The sequence below is a fragment of the Pelecanus crispus genome, chromosome 5 (assembly GCF_030463565.1).
Source record: "Pelecanus crispus isolate bPelCri1 chromosome 5, bPelCri1.pri, whole genome shotgun sequence".
NCBI lineage: Eukaryota > Metazoa > Chordata > Aves > Pelecaniformes > Pelecanidae > Pelecanus > Pelecanus crispus.
The window spans coordinates 28,379,389-28,398,953 of record NC_134647.1 but is presented as its reverse complement, the minus strand read 5'-3'; the positions used below and the strand labels follow the sequence as shown (position 1 = coordinate 28,398,953).

General features: G+C 40.2%; 2 protein-coding genes across 2 annotated transcripts in view; both read right to left on the bottom strand.

Moving 5' to 3' along the window:
* PPP1R1C (protein phosphatase 1 regulatory inhibitor subunit 1C) overlaps positions 1–7,666 on the bottom strand; it is a 57,139-nt gene extending 49,473 nt beyond the window's left edge. Inside the window, exons 1-2 of the mRNA XM_075711433.1 lie at positions 7,586–7,666; positions 5,239–5,347 (exon numbers count right to left, since the gene is read on the bottom strand). Coding sequence (XP_075567548.1) covers positions 5,239–5,347; positions 7,586–7,666 — 190 coding nt within the window. The remainder of the gene's footprint in view (positions 1–5,238; positions 5,348–7,585) is intronic.
* A 10,057-nt stretch (positions 7,667–17,723) lies between these two features.
* ITPRID2 (ITPR interacting domain containing 2) overlaps positions 17,724–19,565 on the bottom strand; it is a 41,709-nt gene continuing 39,867 nt past the window's right edge. The window contains exons 16-17 of the mRNA XM_075710091.1: positions 19,317–19,441; positions 17,724–18,916 (exon numbers count right to left, since the gene is read on the bottom strand). Of these exons, the coding sequence (XP_075566206.1) occupies positions 19,331–19,441 (111 nt within the window). The 3' untranslated portion in view covers positions 17,724–18,916; positions 19,317–19,330. The remainder of the gene's footprint in view (positions 18,917–19,316; positions 19,442–19,565) is intronic.

Sequence of the window (19,565 nt, the reverse complement as noted above, 5' to 3'; positions counted from 1 at the left end):
TTTCTGAATGCTTTATTACCACATTAGAAGCCTAAATTTGCAATTGAAAACAGCTGCTATTTGGCTTACTCACTTTTTATTTCCTGAACCAAAGTAAGCAGTATGTCCTACCAGAATCTCAACCTTTTGAAAAACATATCATTTTTCATGAACTGTGAGACCAAGAGTTCTCTGCTGCTTCAAGTTTCAGTGAGACTTTTGCCCAAGGAAGTTTTTTGCCCAAGGAAGCAGGACTGCTTGACAATGCCCAGAAACAGCTGCCTTCTACCTCGTAGGTGTTTTTTGATTATAGTTTATTTTGCCTTGGGACAAAAAAATGTGGCCATTAGATGTAAACCAAACACATTCGTTCCCCTATCCCTGGAAGTGTTCAAGGCTGGGTTGGATGGGGCTTTGAGCAACCTGGTCTAGTGGAAGGTGTCCCTGGTCATGGCAGGGGGGTTGGAACTAGGTGATCTTTAAGGTCCCTTCCAACCCAAACCATTCCATGATTCTGATTCACCTAGAAGCATAATCTAACAAATATTAGTCACAAACATTAATGTTGGGTAAAGCATATCACATTTATCCCCTCAAGGATGTGGCACTGGTATAGTTTGCATTATCAGAAAAGCACATCTATATGTGGTAATGAGATTTATTGTGCGGGGAAAGTCTGGGAGTGTCTAGAACCAATTTAGCATGAAAAACCTAATCTACTTTGGGTTGTCATGGGATTGCCACAGGTTAAAGGACAGCTTTTCCTCCCACCACCCACTGGCTGTGTTGTTTGCTATTGCACTAAATATTGAGGCTGCTCCTGAGGCATCTCACCAGACCTCTGAGGAAGTGGCAGTAAACTGAAAGGCATGAATCCCTCTCTGGACAATGGAAAATCAGTTGGGAACAAGACAGAAAAACTGCTAATACAAAGGCAAGCTGCAAGCATGTGCCTTGTCTTGAGACAGGTACAGCTTGCTTATCATCAAGTTATGCTTTCCAGCCTCCAGAAAACTCAGATGTACTGAGTTGTACTTGGCATATATGTTTTATATTGCTTTTGCAGCAATAATACACTCTTTCTGCCTTGACATCAGATTTGCAAAACCCAAAAAGGCAGCTCTGGAGAAGAGTTATCAAAACACATTGCTATGTTTTTGTTATTTCCAAACACTGAGTAATATTTACATTACGAGCAAGGAAGCCAAAACAGGCAACTGAGCAGAAAGGAGACTTGGAATCAGCAAATACACAGAAAGTTCAGAAATGCAGAAGTTTATCCTAACGTTTACCCATATTCTAATGCTTCAAGAAGACCGAACACCTTGATACAAGTTAACAGCCTTTGCCATCCAGACAGTTTGATGTTGTGTTGGCTCTGTGACAAAGCCAGGCTGTACAGGAACGTTGGCATTGTTTTCTGATCAAAGCAAGCCCTAATGGCATTAAACCTGAGTTGCGGTCTGACATGTTTTCTTCCCTCACCCGTCACTTCTCTACATTGCCACCAGCTTTTTCTTGAGCCGTCACAGTATGAAATTCTGCTAGTTTAAAGCATGGTCAGACTTTTATTTCAGATTATAAGAACTGATTTTCATATATATTCTGCTAAGCATGGTAAGGAGACAGGAGGTTGTGAGTATATTATGACAGTGCAGAAAAGATTGCTTTCAGGGAATGGTGATTTTCAGTTTCTGGTGGCTCCAATGATATTGCGAGAGAAAGAGGAAGCAGGAGAGCTTTAGCAATTTTTGCATTAAGCTCTTGTGCAGCTTAATCATTAAATGTATCTTTAAAACTAAGCATATGCTTATGTTCATTTTTTAAAGTACAGACATGGAGCAACTGTGGCTATAGCAGGATACAAGTGGGTTACCCCAGTAACCCATACTGGCATCGTGCACAGGATGAAATGCTGCACATTTTTGTAGTTCTGTCCACTACCATTTGGTTTTGCTTTCACAGATATAAAGGGTATAGTACAGTTTCAAATAAAACTAAAACTGATTAGATACTATGAAATCAAACATCAGATGCTCACAAAATATAACTCCATTGATGGCAACTGAAGCACCACAGTTAAGTAACTTTGTAACTGGAGTCTCAACTTTCTAGTGCTAGCTTCTCTGCTCAGATGTGACATAACCCATCACAGAGTACTTTACAGTGCACTTACAGAAAGAGTTAAGGGTTTATTCACTGCTACGTTGCTTCGCAAGCCCATATTGTCTACTGCAATCATTGCTGCTGCTGGAATTCAAATTTCTCTTCTGTTGACTTTGATTGCACTTATATATGATGCCAGCCAGAGTGTACAGGAGAAAATGCAGCAGTCAATGATACTAAAGGCTGGATACTAGCTCCTGCAGTCACATCTACCACCTGTCTTTAAATCATTTAGTGTGGTTTAGCCCTTACTGTCTCCCTGGAAGCAAGGAAGCCAAGCAGACTCTTCTTACAGTTTTCAAGTAGCTGTCATCAGTTTAAAATGACTTAGCCTTAGTAGATATTCTATCTTCACTTTATAGCACAATGGACCTGACTTAAATCAGTGAAGACAGATTCCTGTCAAAGCAGTAGTAGACTTCAGGGATGGATGAGACAACTTAGAAGAAAACAGCTATTTTAGGTCTTTGTACAGCACAACTCAAACTGAATTTATTATAAAGTTCTGAAGTGACCAAACACATTTTACTGCCTTCTGGTTTCCAGATGGGTCTGCGTCCAGAACACCAAAATACCACAAAAATGCTGCTTTTTTTCCTGCTGCAATCAGAAGCAGCTGCAACAGAAGGCTATAGAAAAGTCTGATTCTTAGAAAATGCTTGTCCTTCTTTTTCAAAATAAAAGAAGTTTAGATAATTCGAGTAAACTTTGCAGGGGCATCCAAACATTTTGAATTGCATTAGGACATACATTTCAAACCCTTGGAAGCATAGCATTCACTAGCTGTTTGCTCCTAATGAGGGAATTGGAGTACTCCAGTGGGTAAAATTCAGGAGACAGGATTCTGGTGTAGCTCAGCTCTAATTTAATCAGTGGCTTTGACAGTATCACTCACTGCTGCTCAGTTTCCCCACTGACCTCGGGAATCATGCTTCTAAAGCACTTTGCTGGAGTTTCAATTTTGCACCTTTAATATTATTACCTTATTCACTTTAAACATGTACAGTGGTGAATTTAACATTTTTGGAGACAAACCATTATTCAGCGTCCCATCAAATTCTATTCAAAATCCAGTAAGAGACCAGCATTTGAGGTTTAATCAGCAAGGTGTCAAGAGCCCCTAGGACTAACTGACTTCTCTGAAAGTTGAAGGTATACAATAATTTCAGAAACTGCACAGCATCTTGCAAGATTAAGCCCATAAGTAATTTTTACTATTTATACTTCCATTGTTAAGCTATTGTCTACCTTTCCAATTTGGCTTTGCAGTCCTCGTATTCAGCAGGTTTACACGGCTACATGCACACACTCCATTCAAAACACTTGCCCAGGTCCAGCATAACATATGGAAATATGCTCGTGCATGCTCATGCATAAACCACATGGTGAGGTGCAGGAAAACGAAGGTGCTTTTAAAGTTTTGGGTTTTTTTTTTTCTGATTTATGGAAAATTAAAAAACAAGACAAGATTATAGCTTAACCAAGAATACTTTCATTGATATTAGTTCCCAGTACCTAGTAAGAAGGGATAATATCTTAAAGAATAAATATAAATAAGTGAAGAAGGTGAATATACAAGCTCTTGGGCTCACATGAAAGTTGACTGATACTTGCAGCAACCCTGACTCATAATAAAAATGATTTATTTAAAGATTTATTATGAACATTGCAGGAAAGGAGATAACAGACATGCACCACTGTTTACAGTAAAATTTCCTGTAAATTAAAAAGAGTTCTCATTCTCTGTTTGGTTTTGTTTTGGTACTGTACCAAGTATCTGTTTATAAAAGGAAATATGATGGTACAAAGTGTACAAAGTGAATTGCAAAATAGATTAACAGTCAAGGTGAATTTGCTTTAAATTAAGTCCTAGCAACACAGACACTGTAGATCCCATTAAGGTAAGGGAAGTCGGTCTAAAGCAGATCTTTCCTGCACTGTTACTGAGAGCTGAACTGCCTGGAATTCAGACCAGAAAGCTACTCTCCAAACTGGGACTGGTGTTAGGCCCACAGCAAACTCATGGGTCACTCTCAGTGTCAAAAGAATATAACCTTAGCCGTATGTCATGCTTGAGCCTCCCTAATGCGTGTGCTGTGCTACAATGATCTCAACCCCAACAGCAGGGCTCTCTAAATGCTTCTTTCTGCTCTTTCTGAGGAACTTCAGCTTCTGGTGATGTTAATCAGAAGTGGAGACCCTCAGCACAGTGCAGTAAGTGGAGATCCTAATAAAGCTAAGATGGTTTTGTTTTACTGAGGTGCCAGTGCATACAGTAAGGACCTAAGAGACACATCAGTGAGAAAAAGCCTGAACGGCTTTTAAAAAAAGGTTCAGGTGATGAAGAGATAAGGCAGGAAAAAAATGCTGCAGAGCACTATATGAAAGAAAAGTTTTATATAAAGTAGTTTTATAAGTATATAAAAAGTGTTTCAAATGGATTATGTCCTGAGGACTTTTTCTTGCAATCCATTTTTGCTGAGCTTTTTCACTTATAGTAGTCCCTAAAGAGCTGATTAAAGAGTCTTTCTGAACTCACGTTTATGTGACAAAGTATGGTGCAACCTCAAATTGTCCCATCCCACAGAAAATCTTCTGGGAGGAGTCTTGGATGAAGATAATGTATTCACAGTTGAAAGGGAATAATGAAAATAGACATCACAAGTTTCATCACAAAACTAGAAAACAACCTGTCTTGCAGAAGCAATTAACTTTGTTGAATTAGCCCTGGAGCCACCCTGGTATCTCTAGAGATCAGAAAACGAAGACTAGGACTTCATGGATCTCCAAAGTATCCACCCAGGGAAAGAAAAGGTTTGTGGATGGAAGTGCTGAATCAGGATCATATTCTCCATGTACCGACAACAAAAGATTTACATGGAGGATAAAATCCTGAAATTACTGACATTATCTAGAGGCCAAGAATTACACGCATTCATGGGGTTTATTCCAAACTGTTCTAAGATCCATGATTTGATATGTAGTGCTATGAAATTAATGCTGGATTTTTAAAACCATGTAGTTAATAAAACCAATTTGCAGACAATCCTGTAGATACAAGTTCAATGGTTTAGAAGGTATGTTGGCACTTACCTGGGGGCACATGTTCGTTCATGATGACGAGCGATGCTGGTGTAGGCCTTCTTTTCCTGATCTGTAACATGCATAAACCAAGGAGAGTCATTAGGGTCCACCAACTGCCCTGTACCCAAAGCAAAGCAAAATATCCGTCTGGTGCACTCCCGAGTATAGACCAGGCAAAGTTAAAAAAGAAAATATTTAAAGAACAGCAGCTCGTCACTGTCTTACTGACTGCTCGTCTGGTCTGACAGTGATCAGGGTCATGCTGCTGCTTGTACATGGAAAGCAAAGGTACAGGGGAGAGCTTTCCAAATACCTTTAGGCTTTGCAATCATCTTAAATAAGTTTTTGGACATGTATTGCTGGCATGTATCAGTCATATCTTAAAATATTGACATTTAGCTTTGCTTCAGGAAAATTATTGCAGCAGTTTGTGAGCTTATGTGTGCAAATACCTAGTACTGTCATAGCTCTCACAAGTAATTGTTAATATTTTCTAAGTGCACTTGAGAGTTGATATTGCGTGTATGCCTTCCAATGAACTTACGATATTTCTAAACTGTGGCCAGAACTGTTACTACTGTTCTTTAACTAAAGAAAAACAATACTTAAGACTTTCAAAAGAATATTTTCAAAGAGCACTATGCAACAGATCTTTACATATCAATATATAATCCTGAATTGTATGCAATTCTTCTTATTCAATTTATTTGCTTAAGTACATTTGTACTATTAACATTGGTTGAACTACATGATATTAGACTACCCTCCTATAATGCACACATTTGCATTGAAAGCTTTGTATTGCTTCACTAAAGCCTCCAGGCTATTGATATTCTATTGAATTTAAGAGAGGGACCAAGAGTATTTAAGCTAGAAACCATTCTGACGCAAAACCTCAATGTCAGTGCATTTGTTCTTTTTTAGTTGCTGAGCCAACATCTGTATTTAGCTGGGTTCAAATTTTGCTTTCAGAGGTGTAAATGGAAAATTACATCATCAGGGTTAATGGGTTTATTCCAGATTAGCGTAACTGTAGCTAACAGTAGAATTTACTGCTTTAATTTCATCACACACCCACAATGAAATTGTATAGCACTTGGAATTAAACTCACAACATAAAAAAAGGACTGCCCATAAATACTGGGCAGAATTTGGGCCACAGCATTTCAAAAGCCATGGGAATTCTGGGAAATCCTAATCCTATGGCTCTCACCAATTTCAGAAAAATATCAGAACACACCCTGCTTGAATTCATTGCAGGACTGTTCTCTAAGGTATGGACATCTCGCAGCTCAGAAGTACCTATGGACAAAATGAAGACCCACAGCAATTCTCGCCTGCACCCTTCTAGTATTTCTACTTTCAGTGGTAACTCACAACTCATCATTTTCTGGCAAAGGTGGCTGCCTTTTAGGAGACACAACATCAGAATATTCAAGAAACCAGATACCTGTCCTAAAGGTGCAAATAATTTCATAGCTAATGGCACGGAACTGTCAAGGTTATGATATTCCCCTGCTACCATCTAAAACTAGACTTACCAAAATAGAAGCAAATGTCGAGAAGGACTTGCACTGAGAGAAATGTACTGGGTCACCTAATTATGATTTATCCAGCTTTTCTCATAAGATTCCCTGTGTCCTTCTTCATGCGTATCTACGCATATCTGTACACAATAATAGATATCTTTTTCTCCTTTGACATCTGTATTGCTATATATATATTAAATGTATGTGTATGTTTTGGGAGTGAGTCAAAACCTGAAATAGCACACACGTAATTCCAATGCCGACATGTCAGGCACATTTCTACACGTATATATTTTTCAAATATGTAAAACACTGTAGCAATGACAAAGAATGTATAAAAATCATGAGAAATACAGGAGGTAACTGAAGTGATAACTATTGTGCAAAACATAACTCATATTTTCTCATGTTAAAATGAATGGTAAATAAGCTGTCTTCTGTGCAATATTTCCATTAGGTACTTATTATCAGCTTCGATGTTTTACTTTATGTACAAACAATATACTTTAGTTGATTTGTTGAGGATGTGTATTCATGTGAAGTATATGTATTAGGGCACAAGTCCAGTTACAGAAAAGGCACAACAAATATATACTGAATAAACCTACCCAAGGTAAAGGAGCCTTATTCTGGCTAGAGGACATACCCTCCTCCCTCTTTGGGTGTATCCAGACATCGCTATAACCTCCAGAGCATTTAATCTATAGTTACACTAATATAAGTTAGAAAAGCATTTAGGCCACACGTATTACCTGTTCTCACCCCACATCTTGCCCCCATTCCTACCCCATTCTCTCAAAACACCAAAAGAAACTCAACTTCCTTACCTGCTCAGCTGCCTCAGGATCTATTTGACTCTGAAACAGTGGCACAGCAAACTGTATTTTTTTAGGGCTGTTGGGCTCCATCGTGATGCTGAGGTGAGTCAGACAAGAGAAGAGCCTGGAGCTTGATACTTGGTCTGCACCTCTCCCCCAGTGCCCTCCCCACAGCCAGGCTGAGTGCTCCTCAGTAACAGCTGTAACTCCCGACTTAGCACGGGAATCTGCGCGAGCCGAGCAACTCCCTTATTCCACATCCACAGAGATGCCACTGGCTTGGCTATTTTCTTTTTTTTCTCCGCTCCCCTCTCTTCTGCAGTCCTTCAGATCCTCTCAGCACAAAGCTGAAAGGAACAATAAGCTAATTGTGTACCAGTTCACTTCTACATATGCCAAGCATTCACTCAGAAGCTAATTGAAAATGCAATACTAGCATTGCATGGCCTGGAGCCCTGGGATTTGAAAAAGAGGATCTCTCCACCGTACATTACTAACTGGCTGCTCAGAAGTGCAATGCAAGCTCCCTCTGAGTATTGCTGATGGGCTCTTAATTATTGATGAACACAAATCAGGAAGTTTTCAGATTTTGGGGGTGGAGGTAGCAGGAGGGGTGGATGCAATAATTCCATCTCTGTTACAGTGTGCCAGAACAGCTCTCCTCACGTATCAATTGCCTTCGCTCTTTCAAATCCTTTTCTAAACCTCTTCCAGGAAGATTTGTGATGATAATGCTACACTTTCATGAAGTTTATCTGGTGTGCTAACTGGGTTTGCACCTTAGGCTGGGTTTGTGGATTTAGACTGCAATCTGTTCTGGTGGGCTCCATCTCACATGATTTCAGATGCTGAGAACATCCACATTTAAGCCAGCTACCTGCGCTCCCTCATGCTAGACACATTAAAGGGCATTTCACCCTGTCCTAGTTAAGTGGAATATAGTGTTTACTGGAGATGACATTTTCTTGCCACTAACTCTAGAAAAAGTAAAGATGACTCAAACTAGTTACCTCACTTTTAGATGGCTAAAATTCAGAGGGCCAAATCCTACTTCACGGTACAAAACCTGTGCCTTCTTCCAAGACCAGGAAAAGAATTTGGTCAATCATACCAATAGTACCCTTTGGTGAATATAATTGATTTTCACTTTTCATTTCACTTTAATTCCAAAGAAGTGTATGAAACAATACACAGTGACCACTGACTTAACCTACCTCTTTGCTTAGAGCACCTGACCACTGCCAAGCAGCACAGCAGAGCTCCTGCAACAAAGGTGTGCTTGATGCCAGAATTGGATCCCTGGACAGAAAATGCCCTACAGCCAGTTCAAAGGGCTGTGCTGACAGCTTAGCTCTAAGCCGAAGAGCATTGGGCCAATCTCCTGTTACACACTACCGACAGTTGGGAAGAAAGAGAAAATGAGGTACAGCAGGAAAACCCAGACTGGCCCAGCCCATCACAGAATCAGCTTTACCTGGGATGAGGCTACCTGCAGAGAGAAAGTGCATTTTGGTCAGGTTTTTGAAGGGCCTGTGAACTTTCTCAACGGGGAAGGGAAACACAACCAGCCAGAACTAAAAGCAAACAAGCAAAATTCACGGAGAGGAGTAACAACTTGAGTCTGCCTCTGGCAGACTGCAGTAAGGAAAGAGAGAAGCAGTTGAACTCAGAGCTGAGGCTGGACATCACCAAAATTCAGAGGAATTTGAAAATGCATTTCTTATTCAGGCCACTGAAAGCACTAAGGATTTTCACAGTTCATCACAGGTTTATTCACAGTCACTGAGTATTTTCCCAACTGTGCCAGTGGAGGAGGCAGGGAAGGAGGGGGGATCACAGTTAAGAGCAATGCACAGACCATACACAGCAGAATAAATCAGCAAGTCGGGGATGGAATATCTGCTTGGCTTTGATTTATGCAAATGAAAACTGTTAACACATTATCAGAATACCAGGGTATTTCTGAACAGAGGCAAGCACATTAGCTAAATGGTTCATGAAGAACCTGGTAAAGCTCTGGAGGTGAGGATACACTAAAAGTTAAAGACTCAGTTGACTCAATAATCAAAAATAACTCTCAGCAAGGGCTGAAATTTCCCTCCTCATCCAAATCAAAACTACTGTGTACCATAGTGGTTTCCAGCTGATGGCTAGTAGCTGGCAATTTTCCTGTTAGATTTATAGTGACAATTTAGGTGGCATTAACTTAGAATTGTAGAATCACAGAAGAGTCCCGCTTGGAGGGGACTTCTGGAGGTACCTGGTCCCACCTGCTGCTCAAAGCAGGGCCGAAGATCAGGTTACCCTGGGCCCTCTCAGGCTGAGTCCTGAATATTTTCAGTGCTAAGGTGAAAAGCTCAGTTTCATTTACCACAACAAATGAAAGAGATGCACAGAGTAGTGATGTTCAGTGTCTCATACGATCATTTTTAAGCCTTCACTATTCCCACAAAGTCGGATCATAATTTGCTTTGTAGAGTTCCACAGACAATTAGAGCCAAAGCGCAACTGCAGCAGTTCTGCTGGTACAACTAAAAGTCTAAGACACTAAAGTAAGAGAAGCACACACTGCTTTCACTAAGGACAATTAGAGAATTGTTTTCAGGACAGTCTAATTATCCAATTTCACAAGTCCTTCATGAACAGACATGCCAGTAACTTCAATGACAGCTTCAGGCATAGAGGATATACACAGGGATACACCCTGGGGGAGAACATACACAGGGATCTGAAGCTGTGGCTTTTCTCTGATAAATTTTTATACTGGAAAGAAAATAATTTTTGTTTTCTCAGTCCCAGATAATGTGAGAAAAATGTTTTCCAGCTGCTTTGCTATTATATATATTAATAAATAGTTTATTTTAAATATCAGGTTTCTCTATGAAAAAACTGTTTGCCATAGAATATCTATTATAGCTGTCTATGAAACTTCATGTATTAAATTATGCTACAATTACAGTGTATGTTACTGTATTACAGGAGCTATAATTCTCATTACAAAGGCTTAAAATTTCTTATGTTAATGATAAAGTCAGTTGAAAAAACACATTCAGATAGTGAAAAATATTAAAACATTAAATGCTCAAAGGATTATAGAGGTGTGTTTCAACTCTAGATTGCTGGACATTGCTGTCTAAAGGAATCACGTCTCAAAGTTGCTGCTAGTAATAGTATCTGAGGAAAAAAGCTCAACAGTCATATGAAGAAACAAACCAACAAAAGCACTTCTTGGCAGGTTCAGAAGGTAGCTAGACAACAGGGGCAGGACAAGACACAAGGACAGATCCTTAATGGGGCTGCTACACCTCGGAGAGACCCACCGACGATGCAATGTGGAGATATTTGCCTCTGCAGCTCTCCTCTCTGTGCTTATTTGGAGCTGGTGCCCAGCAATCTTCACATGCACTATAACAATAGAAGTATTTTTAAAATAATATAAGAGGCATATTTCAGAGAGCATTCGGATATAGCATTTCAGGATTACTACATCAGCTCACTCTTACACCTAATTTGCAGCACTAGATGTCTCCGGGCAAAGTGTGCTTGCATTTTCTATAGACTGCATCATAGTCTGGGGAAGAGCTGAAATGCATTTAAGTACTGCCAAATCCTTTTAGCTCATCTTCTGTTTTTAGTGCACTCCCCACACTGTTTCAAATTCCTTCATGATTCAGCTAAAACTATCATGGAAGAAAAAACAACAGTAACTGTCTAAGATCTTTCCTTCCTATGTCATTCACTAGGTTCTGGTATGAAGCGCTGCCTTTTAATGTACCCTACTATAGTGATGAACTATCAAAGTACGCATGGCACAGTTCCTGCTTGGGATATTTTTCCTGTTGTGCTAGGGGAGTTTTTTTTTTTTTTTTTCCCCAGCTGAAGACAGAGGCTGCTGGGAAGGGAATTCAAGGGTCTCTGTCTTGCACTCTCCTTACACAATCCCTGTTATGGCTGTGATCTGCCTCAGCTTCTCTGCTGTGGTGAGGGACTACTGCAGCATCAGCCTGGCTAGGAGAAGACAGAGAGCTGGAGCTGTTTGTGAAGCCAACTTACTTAAGGCTTTGGCTCCTAATTTCACCAGTACAGATGCAGGGAAGCATTCAGTTGCAGTTCTCTGATCCACCAGGCTGTCTTCACAGAGCAAAGACTCGGCTTGGAAGTGTCAATCCTTCCAGCGTGTTTCTTAGGACATAACTTTAATCCCCATTGTAGCCACTGATATGTAAGAACCTTTGCAAAGATGTGTTGATCCATGCTTGGGCTCTCCGGCTGAGACCTCTCCTCACGCCAACATCTCCTCAGCACACTGCTGGGCAGCCCCAGGATCATCGGGGGAAGAAACGCTGCAGAGCACATTGCTTCCCCGCTGCTGCTCACCGGCTTTCTGCTAGAGCCAAGGGGAACTTCAGCATGCCCCTTCCTTCTGCCCTTTTCTAACGAACTGACAAACAGTTTTTTCACTGCCTTTGTCCATATAGAGGCATCAGTTTCACAGCTCTTGGTGTTGGTCATGGCGGAAGGGAGGCAGAAAGCATGAATGCTGGACACGGTCTTTGCTGTGCGTACCATACCTGTACATGGGCAGGTTTTCCTCTTGGGGCTCTACACCGAGCATTGCTCATAAGTGTTAAAATGACATGCAAGCCTTCCAAGAATAAAAGTTTCCTTTCAAAAGAGCTAAATACAGGTGTTGCAATCAGGGCGCCTCCCACTCAACCGCTGGAAATGCACTTTGCTATTTATGTGCAGAAAATGCGAAGGATTTAAAACCTGCAAGGGTGGGAGAATGCAGAGCAGATCACACCTGCCTCGTGAGCAGTAAGTGCTGCCGTGGGCAGGTCAAGAAGAACAGAAAGTCTTACTGAGCAGCAACAGAGTTGGTGGGACATTCAGCAAGTGCTGTTGGCCTAGTAACAGCCTAACCCAAACTTCCATCACCAGCACTTGTCCATCGGACGGCAGGCTTGCACATGTTTATGTTCTAACTACATACATGGATTCATAAAGCCTAGATAAGTAAAAAAATACAGCTACTTCTATTTATATGATCTCTCTAGTTGATATAATCATTCCTTAGCCGTATAATTTTAATCATAGTAAGTTTAAAGTTACCTTTATCTGAGGACATTAGAACTGATACTATCTATTCAAGTCTTCCTCTGGGACTCACAGCTCTCCAGACTATCAAGTAATGTACAGACATTTACTGGTAGGTGCTATCCACTACCATCCATAGAATACACACAACCAAAACATAGGAAAGGAGCTGGATTAATGGGACGTAACCTGATTAGACAGTCAAAATATCCATGTCTAATATGGACTATAGTTCAGTAGTGCAGAAACCAAAATTCTGGTACCGGTTTTAGGGAGGTAATTCAGCAGGAAGTCATGCTAGCATTTGTTTCCTTACCAAGAAGAGGGTAAATCTAATATATTTTTCAATAAACAGAACTACTGTTGGCAGTTTACATAGCCTTTAGAATGAAATTATATTATTTCTATATTAAATCTTCAATGCAAAAATTGACTGATTAACCATTGAATTAAACAGTTGAAATATAAAATTGAGTTTCCACTGTAATTTTTTTAAAAAACAAAAGTTAAAATACACAACACAGAGAAGCTGAACAGGGAAAGAACTTCTACAGTTTCAGAGTCTGAGTCAGAAAGCTCTGTGTACAAACACATGCTACCAGGCTAAAAATGGACAGTCATCAACTAGGCTATAAAAGCTCAGTATGCCAAATTCAGAATATGTTTTTTAAATTCTGATTTTTTTTTTTAGTTTGAGACTCTTTAGATTTCCCTTCTTTCTTGCCTCTTGCTCCACCTCAGAAGATAGGCTTGGACTAGAGAAGTCACAGTGCCCCCCAAGGTGGTGTCTGCAGCATCTGCATGGGAGCAACTAAGCCAGCCGGACCTGTGCAGCTGGCACACCTGGAGGGTGGTATCAGGGGTTTGGTGACCTGGAGAAGGTGGGTGGGGCACATTTGTTTGCTATTTCTTATACAAATGTCAGGAGCAGCAGGAACGGGGCTGCTCCATGAGTAGGGACAAGCCAGGAGCCGAGGGTACCCCAATTCAGGCCGTGCCCTCTCTGCAGCCCCATGGGGCCTGAAGGCAGCAGCAGAGCTAGAAGGTATCATGCGAAATTATTCAGGGATTGCTTCAAACAAAAAAACCTTCTCCATGCAGGCTGTGCTTAAATTGCAGAACTCATCGCCACAGGATGCTGTGGACACCAAAACTTTACACAAGCTAGAAAAGCAATTAGATACATTCATGGAAAAGAAATGCATCAAGGATACCACTGCTGGCCAGGAAATCTCAGAGCCACCACCTGCTGAGAGCAGGAGGGCAGACATGCTCCCCGTGCTCTTCCCAAAGAGTAGCATTTGCTGTTGGCCACTGTCGGGGTGAAGATACCGAAGGGGCCAGACCTTTGGTTTCACCTGCTGTGGCTGCTCTTATATTACTAACTGCAGCAAAACTCCAAGTGTTTCATGAGCCTGTGCTGCTACGCTCCTTGTACTTAAGAATAATCAATGCCTTTGCTAAGCTTTTTTTCCATCACTTATGATGGTGATAAACTATGCCTAGATGTAAATTTTCCTGCACCACCACCCCCAATAATAACAATACCTAGTTTATTAAGTACATATTTAAAACTTGCATTGTTCAGTCTTTAGTACAGGACATTGCCCTTCAAAATCACTTCCCCTGTCTTTATGATACTTTTAAAACAAAATCTAAAACCAAAGCTGAGCACAGAAAACTAAACAGAAATATTTTTGTAGAGGTTTTCTTAAAAAAAAGACTCTAAAACTCCCTAATATGTTGCAGCAAATAACCAATGGAAAACAGGACTTCTTTAGAAAATAAAAAAAATGAGAAACTCTACATTATTATACAAACTCACAAATTTAGAAATACCTGTGAAAGCAGACATCTGTACCAAATATTTCATGGTAAACAGAACAGCTAGACACTCACTGAGGCGATTCTTGCTTCTCATCATGTTGCCTTCTCATTGCTATCATTTAATTACTTAATGGTTGTCCAGGCTTTCCCTTTTACTCTGTCAAAAAAAGAGAAAGATGTTTCTGTGTATAATATTCCCCATCACTCAGCAAGCATGTATGCAGAATTGTCTGATATACAAGCTATTTGGAATTATCAAGTGATTTTGTTCCTTTTTTTAAAAAAAAATTGTCCTGTCTTCTATTGTTACAACTTTTATTATAACAATATTGTGCATTTTTATTCTATGGCATGAATATGAAGGATTACCATCACATCTAAAATCACATACAAAATATCAAAGTACATCTGCATTAAGCCAAGTTAATGAGTTTCTTGTTTTTCCTGAAAATCTAATCATGTATTATTTTGACATTATCATGTTAATTCAGAAGAAAGTGTTGCACTGGACTGAAGTCTTCTAACCAGCAGTTATTCTATTTTATGACATCATCCAAGTTTCAGAGTTTTGCTTTTGTTCCCTATGAAAAAAATCCCTCCAAAAGATAAATTTTCCAGTAGTTTAGGCATGATTTTGTTTTACAGTGCTAGTCATGGCTTGATTTACTCGAGTTTCCAAATTGAGTTGTTCTTCCCTCTCCCTGATCAGTATCGTCCTGTGGCCAGTTTCACTGAAACAGATTCATCTGTGGTATAACTGAATTAAAATGTTCTGACCCATGCTATATTTCAAGTGTAAGCCATTTGCTCAGCAGTATGCAAAAACCAGAGGCAGTACAAATGCTGCCTCTCAAGACTCAGTAGAGTAATATTGGTGAGCATCGGAGGTTGGACTGTATCAGCAAGGCTTTAAATTCTCACCTTAAAAGAGACAGCAATCAGAGCAAACCAGTCCTTAGGAAATGCTCAGCTTGGAGCATCTTGGGCAGCACTTGACTTCTAACAGCAGGCTGCCAAGGGCTTGCACACCACATAGTTTGGGAGAAAGCAGAAGATGCAGGGCAGCCTTCTCTCTATGAAGGTCATGGTCAGCAAAAGGGCCTGAAAGAGCTTCAAGAGCCCACCAGTTCTTTCAGTAGGGGCAGGGCCACTTTGAGTCCTCTCTCCAAACAGCATGGCAGAAACTCCCCGCAGCAGGAGCCCCTCCTCCTGCGTACTCACCCCCAGCCACGGAGCTGGGTCTGTGGCCACCCTCAGTCCTTTCCTTTCCAGGGCTCACACACACACAGTGCTGGGGGCGTCGCGGCACTAACCCAAGCAGTGAGGGGGGCTGCCGTCGCCTTTCCAGCTATTGCCTCCAGCTGTCAAATGCTGAGATGTCGCCACATGATTTCAGCAGAGGTCATTTTTGTAGCTTTTTGCTGCAACAATGGGGCCAAGAAACGTGCTTTTACTCACCTTCAAAAGAAAAAAAAACAAACCAAAAACCCTCCAAGTACTAGGTCCCCAAACCTCTGCCTGATTTGAGCTATGGCTCTGCAGCAGGCTCAAGACAAGTCTATTTTGCTACCAACAGGCACGTAGTTGTCCTGTACCCACAGAAAACAGCTAACTCTTAGGGTTTCCAAAATACAGCCTTTGGCTTTACATTCCTGCAGCCAACTGGCAGCCACAAAGACCACTATCACAGTGAAGTTTAGAAAAGCATCCAAAATATCTCTGGCATTACTGCTGGCTTTATTCACAGCAAATTTGGTTGACCAATATTTATCAGCCACTAATAAAGCTGTTTTAATCTGCACAGAATTCATATAAAATTGCAGGCTAGCAGAAAAAAAGACAACACTAATTTGTAAGGAAAGTAGCAGTTTAAATCATTAAACAAAAGAAAAACTGTCCACACTCAGAAAATCATTACAGCTGAATTGACATTACTAAAGGGCAAGCCACCCAGGGTAGGCATGTGGCCAGTAATAATGACGTCTGTTCCTAAGGCACAAGCAGAATTATCAATAGAGGTTGATACCAGTTCAGCTTAACGTACATGACAGCAGTGCACTACAATTCTTTTTTTTTTTTTTTAAACAGGAGTTTATAGACATTCCTATACCTAGAGAAATGTCACTCAGAAAATATTAGCTGGAATTGTCTTTAAGAACAGCAAAAATCGGTTACCAGGATTATGGAAAAATAGGTGCTTGCATATTTATTAGTTTCAGTAGTTTTTAGAAATGTCATTGTGACATGTCTTTATTTTAAATTCTGCCAGAACCTTACAAATCTGCCTTCCGTCAGTTGGATGAAAAATTGGCACTATTTTTCATTCCTCAGGATATATTAAACATTAGAGTCTGAATTGCGGAGATCAAAGGTTCTTACAAGCTACGAGCTGAAGTGACCCAGACACTCCGGGATGTTACCTACAAGTGACTTTTCTCTTCGGAGCGGCGAGGAGCCAGGCTGCCACCCCCGCGGAGGACGCTGCTGGCAGCCGCTGCTTGATGGCCGCTGGCTCCTGAACTGCTTTCCTCCATCACTCCATGAGAGCCACAGCTGCAACCTTTCTTGGAACGCCACTTCGAGCAGTACCTGAGCACAGGACCTATGTTAATGGTCAAGTGTGCTAATTAATCTGGCTGGGGGACAAGGGGAGCATCTGCTGCTGCAATTTTCTGAGTAGGTTTTGGGTTTGTGCATTTGTGAAGGAAGGTTGCAGGCACTCAGGTCTGGCTGGTTACTCTCCAGTGGCATTCTGGAATGGAACTGTGTACTCATGCAAGCTGCAAAAAAAAGCTGAAACCTGACTGCAGGTTACCACCTCATACAGATTGCCATGCATAGGTGCTGTCAGAGTTTATATTTCAACTTTTAAACAGGTAGGATGAGGTTTTCAAGAAAGCTCTGGCTCTACTCACAGGGACAAACTCTGAGGAAAGGTCAAGACCAACCAAATTCTTGGAGCTGCAACAGCAGCCAACAACTTTAAAAAGTTTGGGTTTAAGTGCCAACATTTGTCTCAAATTTGTATCTCACATTTCCTAAGCATATAGGGTCCCCTGAACATGCAAAAACTTTTGCAAACCTGTCCTGAGCTTTCCTGCTGTTCTCCATTCTGTGTACTACTTGATCAAATCTGTGTTACTTGTTTTGCTTAAGAATAAACCATGCACAATGAAAAACACTGACACAGATTATAGGCAAAATAAATATTTTATTGGTTTAATATACACTTTTTTTTTTAAGAAATCAGCCCTTGTGTGTCTTCCTAACACAATTTAAAACTTTTTCATATAATATTGTTATATCTGAAACTATTTTTGATTAAAGACCTTGACATAGTGTAAAGAGTTTTAGTAGATGGAAATGGCAAAGGAGTAAGGAGATCCCAAGCACAGCAAAATGGGATATTACATATCCACTAAATGTCTGTTTGACCACATAAAACCTCCAATGACTTCCAATTTGCTCCACTGGAACAAATGCACATTCACCAGGCTAACTGAAAATACACTCAGTGAGGGATGGAGAAGGAAAAGAGACTTTTTCCATTCTCCCCATAATACAAGCAAGGTCGTTCACCCATTCCAAGTTGCACATCCTAATTGCTTTCAGAAGATCAGTACTTTTATTGCATTTTGGTTAATACGAAGCAGAAGAGAACTCTTGGTATGACTGAGAGCAGTCAACACAAAGACAAAAAAGAGTGCTTAAAATAAGGCACTTTTCTATAGGGCAAACAGTGAGGAAGCAAATAAAATTAGTTAAAAATTGTCTTCTACACAAAGATAAGGCTTTCAGTGTCAGAACTTTAAGTAGTTTTAAGTAACCTCATGTCATTCTACCACTCTGCTAATAGTAACCGCCCCAAGAATTAACAGCAATTTTTACATCAGGATTTTTTCCTTCTTTTGAAGTGGCACTAAGTAACAGCAGTGGAAACCATTATTGGTTGTTTCAAGCTCTTAAAGTGGATCAGTTATTGCACAATAAATACCTCATAGAGGTCAGTGTTTTGGGGGGTTTTTTTGTTGTGGTTTTTTTTTTTTTTTAAAAAAGCTAGGCTGAACGTTTGTGTTATTTATAAATTGGTTAGTCTGGAAATCTTCAAGTTTCATGATGCATTGTTAAACAAACAAATTAGCTACATAAAAATTTACAACAGGGACATACAAATAAATACAAAACCTTTCAGAGAGCCACAGTTTTGTTGATGCTTTAAAGAAAGTAATGAACTAGTTAAAGTGTCTAAGTCTTTATAGATGAACTCAAGGAAAGGTACACATCATAGAACCAAGCGTCAAATACAGTAGCCTATCTCAGCAGCTTTAACATCTCCTGAAGCAAAAGTCACTTGACACTTTCACCAGTGTACGCCGCTCAAAGCAGAATCCCACAGCATTTCGGACTACATCCAACCTTACAGAAAACAAAAAGCAAAATGAATATTTAAATTAGATTTTCAAGAGTTCTGCTTGTTATGCTTAAGTATGTATTTTGATAATATTCATATCTAAGGCAGGCAAACTACAGAAATCCTCTCGTATGATGCATTCACATGCAAAGTCATCACGGAACACACCAAAATCAAAAATCGAGGACCATTGCATGAAAGCTGACAACAGAATTGGCCAAACTATAAACCAGCTGATTTTCCAAAGCTATCCAGGATTATCAGTATCCTCTGTATTTGATGAACTTCCATTTTGATCACTTGCGTTTGAAGGGGAAAATGCAAACAAAGCAAGGTTTAAGTTAACAATGATAATTCATATGACAAAAAAAAAAAATCTGGTTGTGGCAGTTTGCCAAAGATTACCTGTAGTACCCGTTTCATGGCTGTGTATCTTGTTTTGCAGTTGCAGATCTGCTTTGGGGCGATACAGCTGCTAACAATCCACTTACTATTTCTCGTCTTATTTCACCAACAATAGATTCCTTGATCTGAAAGGGATTAGCCAAAGTTTTAAGGTCAGTAAGTTATATAACCAACGGATAAAACTAAATGATATTGCAGATATGTTTGACATTATTGACATATGAAAATGTGTAATACCAAAAAGTCAAC